The sequence below is a fragment of the Typopeltis vanoorti genome, chromosome 5, assembly GCF_054136105.1.
Source record: "Typopeltis vanoorti isolate ZY-2024b chromosome 5, IOZ_Tvanoo_1.0, whole genome shotgun sequence".
Taxonomy (NCBI): Eukaryota; Metazoa; Arthropoda; class Arachnida; order Uropygi; family Thelyphonidae; genus Typopeltis; species Typopeltis vanoorti.
This window is the reverse complement of record NC_143553.1, coordinates 124,291,698-124,319,322: the sequence shown is the minus strand read 5'-3', so window position 1 is coordinate 124,319,322 and position 27,625 is coordinate 124,291,698. Positions and strand designations below refer to the sequence as shown.

At 35.7% G+C, this 27,625-nt stretch overlaps 2 protein-coding genes across 2 annotated transcripts in view; both read right to left on the bottom strand.

Moving 5' to 3' along the window:
- Positions 1-4,117: 4,117 nt before the first annotated feature.
- On the bottom strand, positions 4,118-10,677 carry LOC150106783 (uncharacterized). Its single transcript, XM_090393020.1, has 3 exons — positions 10,549-10,677; positions 9,090-9,232; positions 4,118-4,343 (listed from the first exon to the last, which is right to left on the bottom strand). The coding sequence occupies exons 1-3, from the start codon at positions 10,623-10,625 to the stop codon at positions 4,195-4,197; spliced, it is 369 nt and encodes a 122-aa protein (XP_090249146.1). The 5' UTR covers positions 10,626-10,677; the 3' UTR covers positions 4,118-4,194.
- A 1,200-nt stretch (positions 10,678-11,877) lies between these two features.
- The window catches only part of LOC150106782 (aspartate aminotransferase, cytoplasmic-like), a 29,402-nt gene continuing 13,654 nt past the window's right edge, over positions 11,878-27,625 (bottom strand). Inside the window, exons 3-4 of the mRNA XM_090393481.1 lie at positions 18,557-18,661; positions 11,878-12,054 (exon numbers count right to left, since the gene is read on the bottom strand). Of these exons, the coding sequence (XP_090249607.1) occupies positions 11,878-12,054; positions 18,557-18,661 (282 nt within the window). The remainder of the gene's footprint in view (positions 12,055-18,556; positions 18,662-27,625) is intronic.

Below are 27,625 nucleotides of genomic sequence, written 5' to 3'. Positions count from 1 at the left end.
TGTACTGTTGAAACACTTGATTTCTCTCTCTCTCTCTCTCTCTCTCTCTCTCTCTCTCTCTCTCTCACACACACACACACACACACACACACACACACACACACACACACACACACACACACATACAGTGCAATTTAACACATTCTTGCTTACCATTTCTGCAATAACTAAGTTTAACAATAAGAAGCTTAATTACAAAAATGATGGCTATTGTCTCTATTTCCCAAACCACATGCCATTCTAACAGGTGGTAGCAAATTTTCATGTTGCGAATGAAACTTTTTTTTTGTTTCTGACATTTTTCCAAATGTCAGAAAACACCTGCTATTATTGGATATCCCTGTTATTCCCAAGTCTCTCAGATTGCTCATATGCTGAAAGAATGTTAGCTTTTGTTCGGCACACGACTTCTTTACATGTAATGCAACCTCTACGTTTCGATTTTTTTTTTCTTATTACTTTTTTATATTCAACTCTGTTTTTAATAATCGCAGTTATTAACTTTCGTTTACCTCACTACCTTACCAACAATCATACTTATTTGTGTCCAAAATAGTTCTGAAATTTCTGTTAATAATATTTGTAATATGATAAACTCTAACACTGGCTAAAGAAGGATGACTTCCATACAAAATATATCATTTTAAAAATAACGGAATGGTTAGGGGGGGGGGGGAACTATATTAACTATGCTCACCTGAATAAAAACTTCGTCCTTAACTGTTGTGAAACACTTCGAGTGAAAACAGTAAAGGTAACTTTATTAACAATAAGTTTCTGTCAACATTCTGACAGTAACCTTAATTCATAATAGCTTAACGGTATAAACAATACCAACAGGGAAAATAAGACATTTATTAAACCCACTAATATTTCGCTGGTTTTCTAGCCAGCATCATCAGAGCACAATGATAACTGTGACAGGCACACAGCACTAAACTAAGTAATTGAAGAAACTATTTAAATTGTAACTGACACTTAATGTCCTTCCACGGCAACCGCCTCTAACGGTCGGATAACTACGAAGTTAATTTAGAGAAGTCCGGCCAGCCTCTCAGACCTGTAACAACTTCTATGGTAATAAATATGTTTTTCTCCATATGATCGTATGTGAAGGAGTATCCAGAGCATGATCTGCCAATCCAGACTGCCATATAGATGATCTCGGATGTAATTTTTGTGTTCTTCGAGGCGGATGTTAATTGATTTACCAGTCTGTCCAAAGTAGGCTAAACTGGGGGCACAAGAAACTTTATATACTCCAGGATGTTCAAGAGGATGTAATCATTCTTTAGGAGAACGAAGATAGGTAGCTAGCTGAATGAAAAGTTTAAAAGTAGTACGGAGATCATATTTACAGAGAACTTTGGCTCTGATGGGATGGGAATTGTTTTGCTGTGATCCTGTGTGTTGGGCGCAGGAGAGATGGGGGTGCACGTAATATTTTATCTATTTTATATGGGCTGTAGCCATTGGGTGAAAAGGTGTTGCGAAAAAAGGTATGTGTTATTTGAACAAATAGCCCTGGCTCGGTGAGGAAGTGTTTTGATGAGACCATACTTTGGACAGACTGGTAGATCAGTTAACATAAGCCTCGAAGAACACAAAAAATACATCCGAGATCATTTGTATGACAAGTTGGGATTGGCAGACCGTGCTCTGGATACTCCTTCACATAGAACCAGATGGAGAAAAACATTATCTGAGAGGTCATTCTTAGAATCAGCATCAGTTTTGAAGCACTCTCCCAACCTCAACAAGTATGGTTGCATTAATTGCAAAAAATACGATTGCTGTGTACCCGTCACAGTTATCATTGTGTTCTGATGATGCTGGGTAGAAAATCAGCAAAATATTAGTGAGATGTTGTTTATACCTTTAAGATTATTATAAATAATGAACGACACCTACGCTTTTCATTAGTAGCCTTAATATTATACTCAAGTACGTAGAAACTATTTTATAAAGTCGACAAAATTCTTAGCATTATCACAGTGGTGACATTTGAGTGAGAAAAACGTGAAAAAAAAAAACTTTTTTTTCTGGAATTATTTCTTTTAATAAAATCCAAATCGTAAGCTCAATTTTGTCCTCGTATCACACACACACACACACACACACAGAGAAACAAACACAGCTCGTAACAGTGAGTAACCAACGAAATGACAATCCACTCAACTTAATTCAAATTTGAACTGGTTTTATACAGAGATTTCCGCAATTGGAGCGTTCCCTATTGGGAGCACGTGAGCTGGATCAGTATTCCTGACTGCAATCCGTGTGTGTGTCCTCGGACCGGTTTGCCGGCTTGCGGGATGAAAATCACCAGATAAACTGGCGGGAAAAACCCTGCTGTCTACGCCCAAGGCTGGCTGATTGAGCTCCTCACGTCGTTGACGGGAATCGAACCTAAGATACTCCTTCCCCAGGCATATGGTTGCAAAGCGCAAAGCCACTAGGCTAACCGCGCGGACAATTTCTTGTATAGATTACTACAAATTAATAACGAAGATTTACGAAAAGCTTCTGACGATTTAGAGATTTTCGTGAAGGACAGCAACAATAAAGACGTAAATGCAATAGAACTAGATGACGAGTTATGTGCTTTCCGAGATATTTTTCGGAAGGATAATTTAAATATTCAAAACCCTTTCGATATTCTTAATTTTATTGTGTCCAATAATTTATCTTTCCCTAACTTTACAATTGCTTTAAGAATACTATTAACCTTACCTGTCGGTGTAGCGAGCGGTGAATGTTCCTTTTCCGAGTTGATATTGATTAAAACCTACTTAAGAACAAGTATGTCACAAAAAATGCTTGTTAATTTGGCGTTAATGCTATTGAAAATGATGTATGTGCGGTAAGACCATTATTTCTAATTTTGTGAATATGGAATCAAAAACCCTAAAATTTTAATTAAAAAATTTCAAGTATGTTTATGTAATTTAATTTATTTTCTGTTATTCTATAATAGAAAATGAATTAGATTCTGTAAGCATGTTATTGTTTGAATACTTATATTAAATGTTCTAATTATTTCTGAATTCTTTTCTTATTTTCTCATCTATCTTGAGTTTCTTTTATTTTCCTAAAAGATAGTTCCACTTATAAAAATTATTAAGAAATTTTTACAAGTTACTAAGAATTTAGTAACTTGTAAAATGCAAGAATTTTTTAAACTTTAGTTCAAATAAATTTTAACTTTAATTATAATTCATTTTAATTTTGTTAGCGATGCGGGTCGATGAGAAGGCTATAATCCCTGTATCATTATATTCAACGATTAAAGTGAAGTGGCTTTATCAAAATTTGCTTTAACTTGTGAGAATCTATTGAATATTTGAGTTTTTAACGATTATCTTGCCTAGTCAACACCCCGTTCGTTACATTTAGCGAACCAACGTGTGGCTGTTCTGTCAAAATTTATTTAAGAAATTTGAAATAATTTAAATTTTTATTATCGTAAAACAACCACACACACGCCCGGATCGTTACAGGGGCGCTTAGATTGCATGCGGGCGGCAAAGACCTTAGCGTCGGTTCTGCATATAATTAAGCCTTCTCACGCAGTGCTATTTTTATATCTCATCTACCAGTCCCTAATTGCGTGCTTCAAAAGTTGCAGTATCGTATGACTCTGAAGCCGCTGAATTAGAAAAGAAGGTCATAAGTCAACTGCGTTCTCATTGCAAGACATAAATTCATCTTACTTACCTAAGGCAGACGATTGATTAACGCATCTAGAATACTCCAACAGTATCATCATGAGTGCACGACAGGTGGCACTTCCGACAGCGCTTAGCATTAAATAAATTTGCAGAAATCACGCATTTTCAGTGGGATATTGAAATTAAGCTGCCAGCACTCCTGAATAATATATATAATTTCCTTCGCGTTTTATTCATATACTTCATTTCATTAATACGGATACAAATTCGGTTAAAAATACATTATATTTATTTATGCCCGTACAGTAGGAAAAGTCATGTACGAAATATTACAGCCTTATTACTTATTACTACAGCCTATGAAATATTCTGGTTTTAAAAGCAATATGTTCATTTTAATATACAATATATATTCTTGTAGAATTAAGAATCTTTGTTCACAAACAGTTTTTCCATTTCAAATGAAATTTAATCTAACTTATACGATGGAGATGGAAACGATTTGCGTCTGTGCCTTTGTATTTCAGCATACTTCAGGGAATCTTGACACAACATCATGGAAAGCCTGTGCAACGTACTTTATATTTCTATTAGTTAATGCACTCATATTAATACGTCCAGCAGAAGGAATGTATACATGATATTGTTGTACTAAACACTGCAGTTGAGTATCTAATAAAAGATAAGATATATGGTTAAAATAAAGAAAATATTGTTTACTATTGAAATGCACTTACATTTACGAGTTATGTTTTTATAATATATGTTCGCATTTATATACTTGCATTTATTTATTTATGTTCATATAGTCATATTTATATTTCTGACAAGTAAATTGGCTATAAATACAAGATCAATTTGACAGCAATTTAAGGAAAAGAATTAAGAAAGATTTCTTGAAAAATTCCAAGGAAAGTTTAGACTTCATGAAAAGTTTTAAAAGAAATTAAATGCATTTAAAAATTCATTATGATTCAATGAAGAACACAAGAAAACGGTTGGACAATGCTGTTGAGAGATTCACATTGCCAATGGGAAATTTATTTAGTGATTAGACTGCATGTTCTTAACTTGTTTATGGAGAATTATCGGTGATCTTTTCGATTCGGCTCTAACTCAACGAATCGCTTGGTATAGTGATATTGTGGTACAGTATTATCTGTTTTCATTTGTATTCTGCTATTTAGTAATACTATTTAATGTCTTTGATATCAAACTTAAAGATTATGGCAGAGGTATATCTCCATTAGGAAATCTTATCCAATTTGATTTACAGCTTACTTCACGAACATCGGAAAGAAACAATAGAAGGAGTAATGTGCTTTTTTTTCACTATTCACGCAAATTTGATATACAATGAGGAATTTGACGTCTTGTAGACAGTGTCCACATTGCATCTCTTATTCAGATATTTCCATGGTGTTGTTCGTCAGAAATAGCAGCCATTATTCTCCATTCCTTCTAAACCAAAAGAAACGAGAAACAGCTGTCCAATTTCCTTATACAGCTGAACTGCTGACTCATCCATCCTGCTACTCCCAGTCATCTTAGCCTTCTCTATGAAGTATTCTTCACAGAGAAGGCTGTCCCACAGCCCTTAAAGAGGAATATTTACCTGGCTTGGCTCCAGTCCGTTTATTTGCTGCAGGCCTTGTGTCCTATGGTGTGAAGAAGGGAACTAAAAATACATTCATCAATGACTGTCTTGCGCTGATTGACTCCACTTGCTTTCAGATAAAGTTCATTTTCAGGGTACCTACATCTGACCTTTATTGGCAAAATATTAGGTCATTACTTAAACTTATGTAGCACACGCATAACGTCACGAAAATCTGGAGCATTAACCAATATTATTATTCTTTTTTTATTTTTTTAATAGTAATAGTAATTTATTGATTGCTAAAATATTTACACACACACACAATAGACATCTTGAGTGATCTTGCAACTTATAATAATAATAATAATAATACTTTTTTTGCAATGGCAAAGTTTATTATTCTCATCACAAATTATTTACAAATATATAACTGAAGTATTACTATCACATTTTTTGTTTACTACAAGTATTCATTAGAGAATGTTAAATAAATAATGTTAGATAAATACTACTACTGGGATGATGTCTCAACTGCATCCTCGAAGCTTTGTAAATAGCTTATGTGAGGATGACACTGGTTATATATATATTATTGATTTGCTTGCTGTGTTGGAAGTAGGCAGGTGTTTGAGAGGTCAAATGAATGATCTGAAAGGTCTGATCAAAGTGAAATTGCCGATATATCCTGTGTTATTGCATCTGTCTTGATGGTTCACATTCATTTTTATTGTGGGCTTCTTTTTCAGCTAATTAGGAGGCTTTTTTTTCACAGTGGCAGCCTTTCTATGTCTTCTGAGCTTTTAATTTGTATCGGCTTTGAAACTTGTGACTTCCTTATGAATATCTTGGCATCTCTGGTCCACAAAAATAGAAAAAAAATTGGTACTTTTTTTTTCTATTTTTGCTTTTCTTGCTTGGTACAACAGAATCTGGTTTGATGGTGTTAAATATTCGGATAGGAAGATTGGTGTATTGTCTTGCAATGCGTTCAAGTCCTTGGCAACTGGTTTTTTCTGCCAGCTGGCTTTTATGAGATTGTCTCTTGTGGACTTGCTTAAGACGAATTATGACTGGTGAAGGTCGTGGCAAGCCTTGGTTTTTGCTCTTACCAGGAATCCGATTTACGGTCTGAATGTAGATAAGCTGTAGGGGGATATCAATTTCATGGGCCTAATTTTAAAATCACGTCTCTAGGTTTTCTGTAGGTGCCGTTTCAAGAAGACCGTTTATGACAAGATCTTCTTTATGTTGTTGCTGATTTAAACGTACGTATTGTAGTTTTAGAGAATGAAGTTCTTGACGTGGTTCGGATGTCCTTTCAATCAAATTGTGTTGCCTGTCATTTAGTGCGTTAAAGCTCATTTTAATATTTTTTACTGTTTGCAACACTTCTATCACTGCTAAATTATTATGTTTTACTAAATTTTCATATTCGCTAGATTTTTTTGTTATTTGTTCGTTCTGTTTATTAAAGAGTTCTTGCACAAGGTCTACGAAGCTGGCTTTTATGGTCTGTAGACCGTTTCCTATTAGTATATTTAAAGAGTTGAAATTATAGGACTTACCTGCATTTTTTTGTCTGTTCAGTTCGTCGACTGATTTTGCCTCCGGTATAATCGGCTGCGTTGTAGGTGGCTGCTTTAGATGCGTTTCTTTGTTCTTCCTACAGAGTACGCACTTCCATCCCCGCGTGTTACATCGGATTTATGTTTATGTTGCCCCATTGTTTCTGAAAAGCCAACACATTTTAAGTGTAGAATCCTACTGCATTTCGTACCAGTTGTATTATTTCCGCCAGACGATAAATCCTCCAGGCATTTGATACACTTCATGACTCACCTTTCTTCCCTCGGGCAGTTATGGCGTGATTGTAAAGATGTTCTTCCCTCGTTGTTGACCACGGTCCTCTCTGTTCACTTTTAAATACTTCAAATTTGGTTTCTTCTTAGCCGATCTCGTTGAATTTTTTATCACTCTCTTCGGCGTGATAAGCAGGGTTACTTGGGAACACTTTCAACTTAAAACAGGAGTTGGAACCACTTTAAAACTATAAAAAACTGGAGCAGCGATATCACCGTGTGCCTGCCCGTTCGTATGCCTACACAGCGCCCTCCTGCTACTCCCAGTCATCTTAGCCTTCTCTATGAAGTATTCTTCACAGAGAAGGATGTTCCACAGCCCTTAAAGAGGAATATCAACAGATTACTTGGCTTGGCTCCAGTCTATTACTATTACTGTTACTATTTAAAAAATATTATTATTATTATTATTATTATTATTACAATGGTATCTCCATGGAGTCAAAAGACTCATCACGGACACCCTACATTGACACACACTAACCATTTATGCACACAACCCCTATCATACTTCTCTTTAAGTTCATTCACAGACGAAGCGCTCACAGCCACCTTTGGCAATGCATTCCGCACATTCACCACCCTACAAGCCAAATATCTAGCCTCCTTGTTAACTACACTCTCACACAATTTCAAGGGATGACTCCTCGTTTTCTCCCTTCCTGTACTGTACCGAAAAAAAAAAGTCGCCAATATCAATCCTATTAAACCATTTAATAACTTATATTTTTCTATATATTACGCCTATCAGCTAGTTTCTGGAGCCCACATACTCATGAGAAACATTCCACAGACTTTCAACAGTCTTTGTAACTCGCCTCTGCATCTTCTCCACCATTTCTTCATCACCAAGAAATTCATGTGACCAGATCTGTGCGCAGTAGTCCAAATGAGGTCTTATTAATGCCATATAAAGTGGAACAATAACTTCCCTATTCCGACCTATCAATGTTCTTCAACAACCATGGAATTTGATGCGCTGTTTTGGCAATCTTTGAAATATGCCTTCTAAACTTAAATTCTCTGTCCACAATAATCCCGAAGTCTCTTGCCTCGTCATCTTCTTGCAATTCAGTTCCACTAATATAATACACAGCATGTGATCTCATCCTCCCGAAGTGCATCACTTTACACTCAGGCACGTTAAACTGACAGCCATTTTTACCTCAGCCAATGCCGCCAGCCTATTTAAGTCATCGTGCAAGATATCTACATCATTTGAATTGACTGGTGCTCTTCCCAATTTTGCATCATCAGTAAACATATTTCCTGCCAAATTATACCATATCATTGTACAAATCAAATAACAGAGCACCAAGTACCGAGCCCCGAGGTACACTACAAGTCACCTGCCTTCTCCTAGACTCAGCCCCTCCATAACCACTCTTTAATATCTATCCATCAGCTATTCTAATCCACTAATAATAAGTATTTTCAATTTTCCGATGAGAACAGTAGCAGCTATCTTTTAATGACAGAACACTATTAACTTGAGATGGAACAGATTTTTAGATTCCAATATGGGCAATTCATTCAATTTTTTCCTTTCCCTAATAACAGGTTAATTAATTTTCTTACCTTACCATCAAAGTACTCACAATTACACAACAGTCCAATAAAACAAAATATACTCGGTTCTTAGCGCGTATATTAACGTCTTTCTTTTCACTACAGGACCTCTGTGAGTTGGATGGAAATGAACTTTGTATAATCTTTCCATTGATGTTGATCATTAATAATCTGTGATTATTTATGTTTATTTATGGTTAATAATTAAGACACTAATTAATAATAAATATTTTCAGTTTTCCGCTGAGAACATTGGCAATTACCTTTTAATGACAAAGCACTGCTAATTTGAGCCTGTGAGTATTTAAAACTTAACGATATAAAATTTTAAATAAAAATGATATCGTTCATATCTGTGAAATGTCCCGAGTTTTTTGTTTTGTTTCTTACCTGAAAATTGATGAAGGGAAAACATTCCTTTCTGTGTGATCAAAAAATCCCAATTTCCCGGAGTATTTAATTTTCGCAATTCCTCGTATAATTCTTTTCTCGCGGACTTGATACGATCAGACATGGCTTGAACTTCGAGTATCCTTGAAAAATAAAGTAATAATATTAGATTGACTAGAGAATGGAAATAATAATCCACACACACACACACACACACACACACACACACACACACACACACACACACACACACACACACACACACACACACACACACACACACACACACACACACACACACACACACACACACACACACACACACACACACACAATTTTAGAGAATGAATATAAGCAAATCTTCGAACTTTTCACTATAACACGGTCAGTCTCTGGTATTGTCGTAAAGGCTCTCTAATAAAAATGATGAAAAATAAATAAATAAATTTGTTTGAAGATGAGGAAAAAATGGAGTTTGTGATATTTTTGCAAATACATTAAGGCACATTTTTCAATAAAAATATTGACTTCAGTAGAAAATCCTAAATTAACGTAAATAACGTGCCCATTCATTTTTTAAACATGTAAATTTGGTGCTACATATAATATACATGTGTGTGTTTGTGTGTGTGTATACATCACCACTACAAAATATGAATTTTGCCTGGAAAAAATTGGTAATAAAATAACATAGAAGCCTTAATTACAGGAGTGACCCAAACAGTTTGATGGCCTGATTCCTTGAGTGAACAGCCCGTTCACTTTTCTGTCAACAGAATTTGGGTTCGAATCCTACGGTGACACGGATATTTGTGGAAGCCTTTTAAATTTTTTAAGAGACAATTTTTCGCCACATGGTGGACTCTACCAGTCTGCTTACTGGGTACCTGTAATGGCTTCAAACAGTACCATGCTTGAATTATGTACCGTTTATTCCATCTACAATTAGTTTACGTATAATCTTGGGATCCACAAAGAGAGAGAGAGAGAGAGAGAGAGAGAGAGAGAGATCATGTTCATATATTCCTAAGAACTGAAATCAGAATTTGAGAGGGCGGATGGATGGAAATTTTACGGCATTTAATTTAAACCCGTAAAATTTAAACCTTTCCTGCTAATTAATCTTTATTTTTGATACAAATAATTTTGAGTGTTATTCTAAATTCCAGTTTCTTTCGGATTCAATGCCTTCTTTATTGCCTGGAATCCTAAATAGATTTTCACAGTATAAACTTTCTGTATTAAAATAATCTTGGACATTCATGATTACGATCATATTCTGTTTAGATGTTTAGATATGTTTGACTTCTGATGGCTGTTACCCGGTAGCTTTGGCTATTTAGATTATTCCGATTAAGAAAAATAGAACTCCCCCCCCACCCACACACACCACCACCACCACCACCACCACCACTACATCTCTATTAATATTTCAATATTAATAGTGATCGTTGCTTACCATTGGTGGTAGAGGACGGAATCTGTCAAGATTTTTGTAACTACTCTTGCCCCGTATGCAGGAGGACTAGAATACATTGCTTCGATCCTCTGTCTCAGCTGAGAGCATATGTTCTCGACGTTTTCAGCGTTTTCGAGGACAATCACTAGACTTGCAACTCTTTCACCTGTCAAATATGAAGTCTACATTAATATCGGAAAGTTATTCATTGTCGTTTTGTGTTGAGTTAAGCAGATAAAATATTTCCTATATAAGTATCAACATAAACTTAATTGCATATGGTATGTGGAAAATACTTTAAACATATATCTAAATATATAAATATAAATATGTAATCATAACGAAATTATTAAAATATAACTTATTTCTCGATAGATATTACAAAAAAAAAGTCCATTAAATTAGGCTTCCATTTTAGTTTTGCAAAATCTAAAATTTTAAAAATCGCAAAATCATGATAGTTTGGTATAAATACGCATTAAGAATTCCATGACTAAAAATCTCTCAAATTATTCTGATAACTTTTATTTTATATGTATTTCTTTTGAACAAAGTGAAAGAAACGATAAAACCGATTGCACTCAAGTATAAACACACCTGCATTTCACTCTCAAGTGAAATGCAGAGATCCCATGAGGAGTATCAGTCTTGCTAAAGATTTTCAGTGGACCTTATCACTCTACTTCTACTTCTTTCATTTAATCTGAGGTATTATTGCGAAGTCTCAGTGTTGCTAACAGTTTTCAGAGAACCTTATCTTATTTCCATAATGTAATCAGTAAAATAAAGCATTATGAATGACGGTGTTTCACTTATTTTAATTCTTCATACATTCAACAAGCTATTTTGCTATTCTAATAATAAAAATTCTATTTACTTAGAAATTTTAATTCCAAGAAAGCAGATCTGAGTCAATAATGTTTCGAGTACAATTCATTCAAACTAATCCTTGTTAATTACAAATACTCAATTTGTCAACATTCTAATGTTTAAATATCGATGAGAAGATTAGAATGTTTTAGAAGTAAAGTTATGATAGGACTATGAAAAATATCCCTCTTTGTTATAAAACGGGAGTGTGGGAAGAAGTGCGCCAACTATCAAAGAATAGAATTCCATATGCGATGACATGAAAATTTCATATTTTTATGCAATCGATCAAGGCAGTCTCATCTGCAGAGTTTATTAAAAATGTGATAGTAAATAACCCCATCATCCATTATTATTCCACTATTCTACACGATTATTCGCAGATGGTCTTGTCATTTTTCGTCCATCAATCCATTTGTCATTACAGCAGATGGCCTTGAACGAATTAGCATGAATACATTAAAGAAACTGCTGAAAATACTCACCATAAATACTAAAGTTTTTGGCGAATGAATAAGCACATAAAAGTTCAAAATTCCTCGAGACAAAATAACGGACAGGCCAAACGTCTTCTTTCAAATCTCCTGAAACAATGCCTTGGTAGGCACAGTCGAAGTATGGGAACAACTGCCTTTTCTACAAAAGAAATAAACACAAATTAATAAAAGCTTGAAAAGAACGTATCACTAGGGGCCAATGTAGGGTGAAAAGACAGAGGGGAGATTATTATTATTATTATTATTATTATTATTATTATTATTATTATTATTATTATTATTATTATTATTATTTGAACTTTTATTATTATTATTGTAAATGCCATTTACAGGCCACCAAATCTAAACATGATAAAATTCTTGCACGAACTCGATTGCTGGCTTTCACGCCAAGAAATATGCTCAACTGAATACCTAATGATAATTGGCGACATATACATAAATATTGCAAACGAAAAACAGAACAACACTGTACAATACCTAGACACGCTATCCATGTATAATCTAATACCAACAATAACATCATGTACTAGAGAAGAAATAGTCGGAAATACTATCACTGCCTCCTATCTAGATCATATAAACGTCCGAGCACCACCAAATAGTTACACTGCATCAATCATAAAGTGCAAAGTAGCAGACCATTACTTCACCGCTCTAAACCTGCACACCAAGACAATATCCATGCAATGTCCCACGGAAGAAAAGCGACAGAAAACAATAATAGACGAAGAAATAGTCAACCACGAAATAAGAAAAAACAGACTGGGAACACTTGGCATCAGATTCAGCAGATATCTTATACAACAACATTAAACTCACACTGAAGGAAATATATAAGAAAGCTACAAAGAAAGTCAGAATTCGTTCAAAAACAACGTAAAATCCTTGGATAACACAAAACTTAATCCTAGATATACACAGAAAGGACGCTTTATGGAGAGAATTAAAGCGATATCCAAATAATACGCTTTAAAAACTGAATATAAGATAACAAGGAATCGTCTTACAACACAAATCAGAAATGCAAAAATAAACTACTAATGAGACAAACTAACCTCTGCACAAAACAACATGAAACAAACCTGGCATATGATCAATGAGTTGCTAGCTTGTGTTCCCAACACCACCGCCTCCGAAACCATAAAACACAGCTTCATGAAAGACGCAAAACCTATCCAACAACTAGCAAATGACTTTAACCAATACTTTACAGACCATCCAAGAACTGCACAGAAATATTCCCCCAATCACAAAACGTGACCCTCCACTTGGACCACAATCAAAACAGACATTATGGTTCCCGACCATAAAAGAAGCAGAACTTCTCTCTGCAATACTTCAAATCAAACCAAACAAACACCCAGGAATTGATGGTATAAGACCGAAAGATATAAAGCAACATGCAACTAGTTTAAGTCAGATCCTACTAAAATTAATAAATAAAATATTTAAAACAGGACAGATGCCAAGTATGCTAAAGACCGCCATAATCACACCCATATACAAACATGGAAAAAGAAATTTAATCAGCAATTACAGACCCATAGCAACATTACCAATTATCAATCAAATTATGGAGCGGATCATACTGAAGAAACTCACAGCGTACACAGAGACATTTCATATTATCCCCAAAACACAATATGGTTTTCAGAAAAATAAGGGAACAACATCTCTCTTGGAAGACTTCGCAGAGTTAATTAATACCGCCTTAGACAAAAACAAAATTGCCATGGTAGTCTTTATTGATCTAACTAAAGCATTCGATACACTCACATATCAAACCTTGTTAGAAAAGTTGAGGCATGTTGGAATAGACGGGCCTCTTCACAGGTGGTTTACAAACTACCTTCAAAATAGAAAGCATATCTCACGTAACAGATCAAACCGAAGCAGAGAGCTACCAGTAACCTGTGGAGTACCACAGGGAGCTGTACCCGCCCCAACTCTATTCGACATTTACAAGCACGATATTAATCAGCTACCACTCAAAGGTAAGATATTCCAATACGCAGACGATACATCAATAATATCCATCCACAATAACGCAAGCATAGCCCAAACAAATATGCAACATGACATAAATCTGATCATAGATTTGGCTCAGAAAAACTCCATACACCTAAACTCAGAAAAGACAAAATTGATGGTATTCAGAAATCCACTGACGCGACCAGTTGATAACAAATATATAACCATCCAACATCCACTTTCCAACATAAAAAAACACACAGAACAGCAAAACCACTACAGTCACTCAGGTTGAAACACTACGATACCTTGGAATTTACTTCGATGCAGATATGAACTGGAATAGCCACATAAACCATCTACACAGCAAACTTCGAACAATAACTAGCAAACTCTACAGGTTAAAAGACATCGTTCCCACACGCTAGAAATACTAATATACAATATACAAAGGCAAAATGTACTAAGATACGCTATAACACCGTATGCTTTCTGTGCACCCTACAAACTAAATAGATTAATGTCGCTACAGCACAAAATGATAAAACTGATCTTTTGGGAACAAAGAGACAATAACGACTTTATATACACTGCAATGTCAGAACACAAAATACTGACAGCAAAACATTTATGTCACTATGCAACGTTTCTAAAACATTATTTCGATGCCAACTACAGGACAGTCGGAAATACATACCGTATAACAAGACCTCAGACAACTAATTATATCACATATAAATACAATAATCACTACGGAAAGGCCACGCGAAATTTCTACATCCCAGACATGATAAACAAATTACCTTTTGAATACAGAAACCTTACAAACTACAATAGCCTGAAAAGAACTCTAAGGACATACTATGAACAAGAAACACGCACCCAAAATACCATACAAACTTAATGAAACACAATATATTCGTTCAGGCTTCCAGTTCAGTGACGCATCAATATATTCCAATTATTTGCGTGAGTGCGTGCGTGCGTGTGTGTGTGTGTGTGCGCGCGCGCGAATTTCTCAATCATAGATTTCGTAGCTTCCCAACACAGCAAAAAAAAACAATAAATAAAAACCAACTGGTGTCATCCTCAGATAAGCTTACATATAAGCTTCGAGGATGAAAGCAGAGAAATTAGTTCTCATCCAAGATGTATTATATGTAACTAAATGCATGTAATGTACGTATCACATGTAAACCAATGTATGTAATGTATGTATTATATGTAAACCAATGTATGTAATGTAAGTATCATATGTAAACAAATGTAAGTAATGTATGTAATAACTGTTACAAAAGTATGCAATATAGAGTGATTATATCCATTAAAAATTATTATTATTATTATTATTATTATTATTATTATTATTATTATTATTATTATTATTATTATTATTATTATTTCCATCGTTGTCTCTCCTTGGAAAAGAGATACCATATAAGAGAACTTATTTCTATCAATGCTGGATTCTGTTAAATGAATACAGAATTGCAAAATAGTATAATATTTTACTACAATATTTAATTACGTCGCTTCTGTGATGTGTATTATTGCTGTATACGACAGTTCAATATTAATACAAATATATAAATTGCACATTCCAAATATGATTTTGATATAGGATATAAATTAGTTATTTTAAATAACTGAATGTTAAGTATATTAAATGGTCGAAAAGATTTGACATTGTGTACGTAAAAAGTACTGCAGTTTCTATTGATTGTCAGTGCAATGCTATCCACCTATAACGCTTTTTTTATTCTACATGATATTATAAAAAATGTAGAAGTTATACAAGATAAAGAACTATTTCAAATTGATTAAATGTCAAACAGAAACTACAGTGAGAATTGATTTATATACTAGTCGATTATACCACACATTAAAATCTCAACATTAGGATTTGAAGACTAATTTACAGTCATACACCTACCGGCCACTAAATTAGAAACTTTTATGCAGATGTAGGTAAGCATCATTTACGTAGCGTATGTGTAAAATACTTGGTCACGTGTTCTAGGCAATTATTTAAGAATGCTGCTGGGCAGTAATCGTCAACAGTGTTGATCATAATGGGGAAAACAATGGATCTTTCGGAGTTCGATAAAGAGGTTATTATGGGTGATCGTCTGGCTCTGGAGCGACGATTTTGAAAACAGCAGAAAGCACTCAAGGCGAGATATCCTGGCTGTTTAATTTGTGGAAAAATAACCTCCATTGCTTGTCTAGATGGCATCACTGTGATTCTAAGACAGTCTTTCAGGAACGAGATTGTCTGAGAAGGATAAACAGAACTTCCTGTGTTCCCGACCCATGTCTGACCGAACTATGCGCCGGGAATTGAAGAGGATCGGTATCGGCTGTCGCATGCCTATAAGGAAACAACTGAGTTCTGCGAAGAATCGGAAAGTTCATCTATAGTGATGTCAAAAACACCGTGACTGGTGTTTCTGACATCACTGTGAAAAAAAAGTCATGTGAGAGTCACGGTACACCTTTTTCTGTATCGACGGCAGGCAGAAAGTTTGACTGGAGCCGCATGAAGCAATAAATCCAGCTTACCTTGTAAATACAACTCAAGGTTCTGGAGGTGATGTCATGGTGTGGGGTATGTTCTGTTGGCACGAAACGGGTCACTTGATATTGATGGAAAGTGGAGTGTCCTCCAAGGAATATCTGAATATTGTTGCCGATCAAGTCCATCCTGCAATGCTGACTTTATATCCAGCAGGTGACGGTTGTTTCACAGATGACAGTGACACTGTCCATCGCGCAAGAATAGTTCAGAATGTATGGGAGTTCTCTTGTAATGCAAAGTCATCTGCTGTCAAATCTGAGTCAGTCAGGAGGTCCAACAAGGTATTAAATAAAAGTTTTTAATTCAATGACTGGTATCTGTATATATGACCAAAAATGAAAATCTCCGTAACATAGTCGGTAACGACGATACCGTATAGTTGGAAAAACGAGTTCAAATTTCGTATAGAATGCAAAGAGCATTTATAAAGGCTTTTCAACTTAAGGTGAGTTAACTGGTTTCATCTGGAGAGTCCAGAGTTTTTCCTCCTTGAAATGCGAGAATTTCATTTCTAAAATAGGCAAACCTGCCAGAAGAACACACGCAATGAATAAATATAATGTACTGGCCTCATAACCTTAGTTGCTTTTGCACTAATTACAAACAACAGAAGCTGCAAGAATGATATTTTTATAGATATAGAAAACTTTATCAATAATATCATAATTTTAAAAAAATAAACACTTTTATAAACCTCGAAAATTTTGATATCATCTATTTTTGTTCATTGGATGGTACGTCTCTCTTTGACCAAAGAATTTCGTACTATTTTTACGTTTGTAAAGTCTCTGACATCTTATTATCGATATTGAATTTGGAGTCGAGCTGTACTCTCTTCAGGCCATTGACCAAATGTTCGTTATAAAGAATTGTCTTTCTGTTGGGATTCAAAGAAATGGGTGAGAGAAAAAAAACGAGAAAAACTAAGGAAATCTCATGATATTAACAAGTGAAATATTTTGTTCATTAAAATTATATTAATTAACAAAATGAAATTCCCAAGATATTCCGTTTTGATAAACAAGTAAATTCACCAATATAGTGTACTTTATTCCTCAAAGGCAGCAACTTTTGGAAATCGGCAGGCAGCCGGATTCAACCTTTAGTAATCGTTGGTAGTTGATGACATGGCAACTAATTAATTCTAAGTTCTCGAAAGAATCAAGTGCTGCATGACAGCCGCTATATCTTATTCCTAAATCCTAAATGTATATTATTGTTAGAAATGGTATAAGTTCTACTGTCGGATTTTCAGAGCTGAGGGAATAAAACACTGAGTTTTCAGATAAAATAAAGTTTACTTGCCTTCGACCAAGACCTATTAACTCAGGAAATGGCTAAAGTATAAAAATAAAACCCAAAATGTTTCTGTAATCAGCTATTAGAATCGAACCCATAACAGTCTTTCTTCTGTAAGTCTAGCAATATGGACCACAGTTAAGCATTATAATAACGTACATGATTTCGAATAAAAATTCCTTTTCATTTTATGCATTTGATTTGAGAAAGCAGATAGTTGTTAAAAAAAAAACTCAGATGGTGTTTAATTCCACAACTCAAAAAATTACCGCAGAACTTGGTACCATAATATAATAATAATAATAATAATATAATTATCATAGACATTAATTACTCCCTTTAGTTTCCAAAATACTTTGTCAACTGGAGGGAGTAATTAATCTCCTAGGGAATAAGAGACTTTTAGAAGATTTTTAAATAGTTTATCAATGCTTTTCCTCCCCCTCACAAATAGTACGAAGCCCCACGAGTCCACAGTATATTGTTGAGTTTGTTTGTTTGTTTTTTTAAAAAAAAAGACACATAAGCATTAATATGATATTCCTAATAATTTTGTGGTTAGTATTATATTTAAACTAACCGATAAAGAACAAAATAAATTAATAATTAAAAAGTCACTCCATAATAACCGTCAATTTTAATTATATATCAGTTTTATTATTATTATTTTCTTTTTTCATTACGATTTCGAAACTTCACGCGAAACGTTTCTGAAACGGAAGCATAGATGTTATTGACAGTTCAGAATAGTCGCTTCCATCAGGTGATATGCATAATAACATGTACATACCTCCATAACATCGGCTATTTTTTCCCATTCTTCCTTGCTAGGATCGCACCCAGTCGGGTTATGGCCACTTACTTGTAACAACACTGCCGAATTCATCGGCGCATTCTAAAAAATAAAAACATTCTTAGAGTGTTGTCTTTTAAATGAACGATTATTATTATTATTATTTACATTTTATATAAAATTTATATTATATAAATTATTATTTAAATATTATTATCGTTCATGTTTGTAGTAAATAGAAGACAAGAGATGTTATTGTACATCCTCTGTATCATATATTGTAGAACTTTTATTATTATTATTATTATTAGGTGACACCTCCAGGGAGTCCAAAGACTCATCGAGGGAGAGTGTGCCAACAGCATCGAACGATTTACCTCATCCAACTACTAACCTTGCTCAAACTTGCTTAACTTTTGCGAGCCATTAGTAGTAGAGGCTCTACCAATCGACCAACCTTTGCTGGCCTTTAACACGCAATTACGTTTTCTTGTGTAGCTGCGAACTACAATAGTAAATTATAGTAAATTATTATTGATCTTCTATTAAATTTCCTGTTTTAATCCCCTCTCAATTTTATTCATTCTATATTAGCCTATTAGCACATTAACGACAACATATTATTAGCACACGCAGTTGCTGCATTTTAGTTTTAAAAATCAGAGATGTCTAAACATGTAACGTCATTAATAAATTTAGTTTAAACCTTTATCCAAGTGTAAGCAAACACAGTTTGCGCCTGAAAACATCTTCAGGACTGAGGTAAGGTGGCGCAACACCAGGCAACTCCGACCAAGTTCTCATCACTCCTTCTCTTAGTATCTCCCATAATGCAAAGCACACTCCATGCGGACATGTATACTGCTATGCATTAAGGGACACTGCCCAGACCGGTTTCCCTTTGTTTAAGTGCGGAGATACCTTTCCAAAAACTCGTAAAGTCCCCCTGATCACCCAATAATGAGCGACCCACAGGATCAGAAAGTCAGAAACTCGTTTGCTCATCTGGAAGGGTAACAGTAACAGCCGTGCCTCAGTTAACTTCACAGGCTACAGCATTGCCATTCATCACCCAAGCTTCCAACCGGTTTCGACCTTTATTATTGTGTATTTAAGTAAAGACCTCTCTAAAAATTAGATTAGACGATCCCGAAAGATCGCCCAACTCAGCTTTGTTCCACTCAGTGACAGGCTCACCCCGTCACCAAGAAGAAGTGTTAGGTTTACCCCACCACCAGACAGAGCCATAATCTCATAATCTCAGCAGTGGCTCTACTCAGAGACAGGCAAAAACCTACCCCAAGCAGATCCTCTCATATCCAGCATGGGAGGCAGACCCAAACGTAGAGATACTAAGGACAATTGACAATTGACATTTATGACTTTAGGAGTGAAGCAAGATGCTTTTCATATTCCCCGCTATCTGTTGTGGTTACAGTGAAGGTAAAATTTATGAGGAGATTGCTCGCCCTGAAAGGACATGGAGATTACGCATCACTAAAGGTGGCTAATATAGCTTTTGGTCTTCTATATTTGAATATGTCCGTTGGATCGTATGGTGCAGCTTGCTGAACCAAATCGTTGGGATGTGTTGGCATCTTTAGGAAAAACTTGGATGCTAAGGATTGCAGAAAAGAGAAAATATAGGGAATATTTGTGTCTCTGTGGAGTTGATTGTTTCTAACATACTACGGGGCGTTCAGAATCATTCTCAAGCACTTGTTCTGCACTCGCTGTATTTTGATAATGTTAGCATTAGAGGTGTGACTCCAGGCCGGAGAGGCATAGGTGATTATAGGACGAATTTTCATTTGGTATAGTTGCAATTTGATTCTGTTGCTGAGCTTGCTATTTCTATTAATTAGCGGATAGATCTGAGCTATGGCTTTAGATGCCTTTGTGCACGCAGACTTAGTGTGCTGATTGAAAGATAGCTTTTTGTCGAGAATCACACCCAGGTAATTTGTTTCTGTCTGCCAGGGAATTTTAGTATTGAATAGTAACACATCTCCTACAGGAGACATTGGCCTTTTTGAGAAAAGAACGGCTGAGCTTTTCTGGGGGTTGACTTCCAATCTCCACTTGGAGAACCAACCCTCCAGCTTTAGAATGTTTTCTTGAAGCTTTCTAGTAATGAAATGGGGTTTGAGAGATCTGGTTAGTATTGCCGTATCGTCCGCATACAGGGCCAAAATGGAAGTCATCGGATTGTGTGGGATGTCTGACATGTATATAGAGAACAGCAATGGAGCCAGTAGAGATCCCTGCGGCACGCCAGCAAAGATGTGGCGCTGGGAGGATGTAGAACCGTTGATTTTTACTTGCTTTGATCTATTCTGAAGATATGAATGGATTAAGTGAACCATTTTTAGTGAGATACCGGCTGAGATAAGTTTTTGCAGGAGTCCAAAATGCCAGATTTTGTCGAATGCTTTTGATAAGTCTAGGAAAACAGCGCCTGTGCACTGGTGCCAGTTGTAGCTGGTGGTGATGTATTCCACAATTCTGTGGATTTGCTGGGTAGTACTATGGTGTTGCCTAAAACCAAACTGTTCTTTAGGGAGGATGTTTAGGTCATTTACTGAGGTTTGGAGTCGTGAGAGGATGACCTTCTCTGCAACCTTACCCAGATTTGAGATAAGACTGATTGGACGATAATTTTGCCTTAGGAGTGGGTCTTTGCCTGGCTTATGTATAGGAATTACGTCAGCCAGTTTCCAGGTGGAAGGAAAATAGTGAAATCTTAAAATTGCATTTATTATACTGGTCAGGTGCACTGCTGCTTTTCGGGGAAGAAGTTTAATCACCCGATTAGTAATGCCGTCTGGCCCAGGAGCTTTTTTGTTCTTTAATTTTTTAATAATGTCATATAACTCAGCAGGTGATGTTGGTGCAATATGGTCAGTGCTAGAGATAGGAAGTTTGAGTGAGTTTCTGACCTTACTGTGAATCTTATATATGTGGTCAAAGTCAAGGTTTCCATACGAAGGCCTGCATTGCTCCTCTAAGTTGTGTGCTATAACTTCTGCTTTGTCTACATTTGTGTGAGCAAGGCCCTGGTCAGAGAATATTGGGGGAAGGGATCTGTCTTTGTTTTTGATATTTTTCAGTAGTCCCCAGATGGAGTGATCAGTAGGTGAAATGGAGGATAACTTTTCATCCCATACTTGGACTCTATGGGCTTTGAGTGCATCTCTTGCTGCTCCATTTAATCTGCTTAGATTTATTTTATCTTGTGGTGCACACGTGTTACGGTATCTTTTCCTAGCTCTGTTTTTGTCTGATCAAGTTCATGATGTCTTCAGGCAAACGATCTGGCTTGCGGGCAGATTTGTAGGAGGAAGCTATCTTTATAGCAGAATTAATTTGTTGTGTGAGATTTGTAACTGCAGTTTCTACTTCTTTTGTGCGTATGTGAGGAACAGGTCCAATATAATCCTTCAGTGCTGCTGACAGTCTTTCCCATGCAATGTTGGAGTGAGAAGGAGGACATAGGTATTCTTGATTTCCCAGCTGTAGTAGAATTGGATTGTGATCGGATGATAGTTCATCCATAGATATGATGCTGAGTTGAAGTTTAGTATCCTGAAGGATAGCTATATCCAGGATGTCAGCAGTGCCGAACGTACTGAGATGAGTTGGTTCGGTGGGGCCTGCCACAACAGCGTTGCTTGATCCTAAGTAATTGTAAAGGATGCAACCATTCTTGTTTGTGGTTGTACAATTCCACGCAGGATGCTTGGAATTCAGATCCCGGCAATAATGGTGGGCTCTCTGGTGCATAAGATGGCATTTAGATCAGAGTGAAGTAGAGATTTTTGGGGAGGGTTGTAAGCTGATCAGATTTTCAGTTTGCCAGTGGAGCTGGTGACTACTTCCACTCCTGTGATCTCAAGGTTAGTGGTTGAAGGAATGCTCACATAGTGGTGCTTAATGTAGTTTTTAATGAAGATGGCAGTGCCGCCGCCTCTGTAGAGTAGTCTGTCATTTCTGTATAGATGATAGCCCCTTATTGTAGGATTGTCTGAGGGTTTTAAATGAGTTTCACTGATTAAAATAACATCTGGTTGATACCTAGATGTGAAGTGTTGGAGTTCCAGAATTTTGTTTTTAAGGCCATTTGCGTTCCAAGCAACTATATGAAGAGATGCTGGAATGAGTTTGTTACTATTCATTTATGAGAGCTGTGAGGATGACCTGTGTTTCACGAAGAAATCTTTTAGTGGAGGTTTCAGTAGGGTTTAATAGGCTGAAATTTTGTAGCATGTTTGCTAGTGAGGCCGTAATAACAGCTGTTAGGTTTTTAGATGCTGTTGGTTGATTTTATTCTGGAATTGGTCTGATTGTACGGGTCACATCGGCATAGCTTCTTGTTTGCTTTCGGGTGTCTCTATTATTAGAGGTCTCCGACTGCGGCCGCTGAGGCTCCGGTTTTGATGTCTGGGCCTCTGGTGTTCTTGTACTGCAGGAGGAGGGCTGATTGATTGCCTCCATCCGTCTGTTCTTTGGGTGCTGAGTACATCCTTTGTAGTTCGCAGGATGAGGGCCACTGCAGTTGGCACATTTGGCCGAGGTAGTCCTCGGCTTTGTGCAGGTATTGGTTGGGTGGCTGTCTCTACATTTTAAACATCTATATTCCGCTCTGCATAGATTCTGGGCATGGCCAAACTTCTGGCACCTGTGGCACTGCCCAGAAGATGATCTTTTACGGAGTGGTTCCGGTGTGACAATGAGACCACAGACTGTTTTTAAGTTGTAAATATCCTTGTATATTTTATGGATCTCAACAAGGACTAATGGCATGGGAGTCTTGTCTGCTTTGTACATTCTACTGACTTTGACTGGAGGCAGATCCTGAGAATTTAGGTCAGCAGCTATTTCTGCTGTGTCAATGTCTTCACAGACACCACGAAGGACTACTTGTAAGTTTTTTTCTGAGCTGAACGCAAAGGTATGATACTGGATGCCTCTCTCGTCCAGTTCTTCGGTCAACCTTCTATAGTCTGTCACTGTTGCTGGCTGGATCTTTATGCCTTCATCCATGTTTTTGGCCTTAATGAAGCCAATATGCAAATTGGACATTGTAGATCTTAAAGCTGCCCACTTATGCTTTTCTCTAAGATGATCGGAGGCGCCTTTTCTTTGGGAGAAATAGCGGTGTCCGAACCCTGAGAATCCTGTTCCATTTCAGTATTGTCATTGTGCGGTTCATCTGTTGTTCTTCGCTTTTTGCGTGCGCGCACTTCTACAAAGTCTGAAGGAGTAGAAGGCACCGATTCTAAATGATCTTCAGCGACAACGTCTGAGACATATTCAGGGGGGAAACGTGTCATACAATTTCACTTTTCCCGGCCAATTATCACTCAGCAGCTTTCCCAATCTGAGGAATTCCTTGTATACTTCCTCGAATTTGGTTTCATTCACAAGTTTTGCCATTTCAAGACACAGATGGAGAAAGAGTAGAGATTTCTCAGGTGTCCCGAGCAGGTAAAGATAATCCTGTGGACTTTTGAGGGTCCACTAGCAAATCCTGTATCCTCTTAGGCGTCTACCAGCAATAAAATGTCACTATAAGAAACAAACAAAGGCGATACTAGCGGCTGTAGGTCTAGCGTATCGCCCTTGTAATTACAAATGACTTACCTATATAAAGCACTATGGAAAATAAAGTGACTGTTTATGGTAGCAAGCAATTAACTACTATTACTAATGAATAAACATAAATATAAATCGCTAAAAACATATCAATCCAATTCACAATTCATCATCAATAATACACGACACTAAACACTAACACACGAGCAGCCAAAAAAATTAAAAATCACGCATTATGTTTGATCAGATACTAAGGCAGAAGCAATAGGAGAGGTCCTATTTATCTATACAAGTTGCCAACAGGTATACCACCTTATTATTGAATTACTTTGGATTTTGAGAAAGATGTTGGAAGTCTATTTTGCACTTGGTTAGACTATAATAAATTTAGTTTAATCCTTTATCCAAGTGTAAGCAAACAAAGTTGGCGCCTGAAAATATCTTCAGGACTGAAGTAAGACTTGGTTAGACTATAATAAATTTAGTTTAATCCTTTATCCAAGTGTAAGCAAACAAAGTTTGCGCGCACCTTACCTCAGTCCAAGATATTTTCAGGCACAAACTTTGTTTGCTTACACTTGGATAAAGGATTAAACTAAATTTATTATAGTCTAACCAAGTGCAAAATAAACTTCCAACATGTAACGTCATGTTAATAAAATCAAACTATCTGGCATCTTTTATGTCCAGAAATTCATTCATATAGAAGCTGAAAAATTTTAGTAGTTTAGCATTTTAATGTAAAAATGGACCACTTGTTTGTTTATAGAAATCTTCAGTGGCTAAACGACTTAAGAACTTTACATGCCTTGGTAAAATTTCATTAAAAAAATACTTTTACTATTATTCTCCTTACATTATTTATAATGTTCTGAATCAATACCATTACTTGTTATTAACACGAGATCTTTTAGTAGAAAATCTAATAGGCATCGTTGTGAGTTGTCTGAAATCGTGCTTAAAGTTTTTCCAGTAGACAGTTAAACTGTATAGCCTTGAAATGCCATTCATGCCAGCAATAGGTAGTCAGTCTTGCTTCAGCCTTTATTTTGAATGCCACATATCAATAATGTGTTCGTGTTGTGTGACTCTGTGAATATTCTAGTTTCTCTTGTATACTATTGTGAATACCATATTAGCTGATTCATACGCAAGCGACAAGGAATTTCCTCCAGGAAACTCTAGTTTTTATCTCTGCAGAGCTGCAAAAACACTATCCTGTAACCTTACTTACTTTATTATTATAGGAAACAAAAACAATAACTCTATAATTATTATAATTTGTAATAGCACAACTGATGCATTTAAAAATGGTCTACAAGAATAATAATTTTAAATTCGATCCTGTATTTTCACTTACAAATTCAAAAGTTTCAAATTATCTTTGAATATACTGCAATTGTACTTTTAAGTCATTTCGAATATTTCGTGTGATTGTAATGAGCTGTTTAACCTAACTTTTAACATCACTCATGTAGGATTAAAATCTTTATCGTGTATAACTTTAGAGGCAAAGAAAATTTGTGCAGAAACCAAAGTTCCTAACTGCTGCCTGCATTCGCTACCTTCACTTTCCTAATTTTTTCAAGTTACATCGGTACCTATAATACAAATACACTATCTTATTAATAAGGAGACTCTACTGATTCTACATTCTAAGTAGATTCTATTAATGTAATGGGCATTTCAAAGTTTTACTGGATTTTCCTCGGAGTCTACATAGAAATTAGGAAGAATTTAGCCGTTATCAAAAGTAAACGACAATATCTGAAAAAAAAAAGAAGAAAGAAAATACTTTATCTTGAAAGGCTGAAGCATCAATGTAACATTAAATAATATTAATACAAGAAATTTTCAAGAAATAATACAAGAAATTCTTTTTCAGTTTTAAATAATAGCTATTTCTAGAAAAATATATTTATCAAAAGATTACCTCCAGGTCCTCTAACAGACCATTCATATTTATGCAGTGCCTTTCAGCATCCCAATAGCGATAAACTCGGTTGTCTTTAAAACCGCCTCCAGGAAGGATAATATGGTGAGAAGCTATATATATATATATATATATATATATATATATATATATATATATATATATTGAAAAGATAAAAGATGCCAAAATTATTTATATTTCTTTTTTGTTTTCCATACTGAGAGCTTTTAATAGAAGATTTTTAAGTAAAATAAGTAAATTTTTAAGTTTGAAGAGAAAAGCTGTCCAATTATATGGTGTAAATGGAAAATTATGAAGACATGAATCATATTATGTAGGAAAGTGTCATTAAACTTGATATCAAAATTAGAGATCTTAAACTCATTTAAACTTAAATATAATGGGGGAAGAAAGATTATAAAAAAAAGACATGTTTGATGCCAGGATAGCAGGAAAAAGAGATCTCCAGGAAGATCAAGATGTGGGTGGGTGGATTGATGAACTAACTACTGCTTTACATAATCGAAATGTAAGATCGAAATGTTGGGGAACTGCACGTGAATCGTTGCTAGGAAGCTTAAAATAGTTAAAACTTAAATATGTTGGATTATCACAGTGTACATAGTATAGCATAGTATGTTCTTTCATTACATAAGTAGGAACCTTTATGGCATATATCAAGAAACGATGATGAGGAATAATTAAAGTAATTATTTAAAATGAGTCAAATACTACGAATTGATAAACTTGAGACGCACTAAATATTTTCATCATTTCATACTTATTGCGTGGCACATTAAGTCACTTTTGTGTTAATTAATTAATCTCTCTTGAGATTATTATTATTATTATTATTATTATTATTATTATTATTATTATTATTATTAAGAGAGACCTCCAAGGAATTAGGGACTCATCGAGGTAGGCCACATGCTACACGCACCAGTTATCATACTTATTCTTATCATACTTATAAATCATACTTATTGCCTCCGTAGCGCAATTGGAAAAACGACGGTATTACGTTGCGCCCTTCGATTAGAAAAGACCTAAGTTCGATTCTCGTCGTAACAGAAGGAATCTTTATATGGATATTTTTCAATTGAAGGTGAGTTAGTTGATCTCATACGGAAGTAGCAGGATTTTTTCTACCGGAAACTAGGGTTTTTCATCCCGCGTAAAGACAAATCGGCCTTCCAGAACACACGCAATTTACAGACAAAAAATACTAGTTGTGGTGATGTTGGGCGTGGATGGCGTTGGTGTGGATGATCGGTAGTAGAGGTTCGGTGTAGTGGTGGAGGCGGAGAGTTGTGCAGTGGGTATCCTCCCGCGATGAGTCTTCGGACTTCTTGGAGGTATCACGATATAATAATAATAATAATTCTTGAATTCATTCACACTGCTTGCACGCACAACATCCAATGGCAATCCGTTCCAATCATGCACCACTCTATGAGAGAAAAATCTAGATCTCACTCTTTCCCCCCAATCTTGGTGGCATTCATTCTCAGTTTCCGAGGATGCTCTTTTCTCCA

Bases quoted from the DNA above. Each gene is read 5' to 3' on its own strand.
- LOC150106783 (XM_090393020.1), bottom strand. From the start codon at position 10,625: ATGTATTCTAGTCCTCCTGCATACGGGGCAAGAGTAGTTACAAAAATC. The intron at 9,233-10,548 runs GTAAGCAACGAT...TTATTTTTCAAG, and splicing joins TCCGTCCTCTACCACCAATG to GATACTCGAAGTTCAAGCCA. The intron at 4,344-9,089 runs GTAAGAAACAAA...ATCTTTTATTAG, and splicing joins TTCCCTTCATCAATTTTCAG to ATACTCAACTGCAGTGTTTA.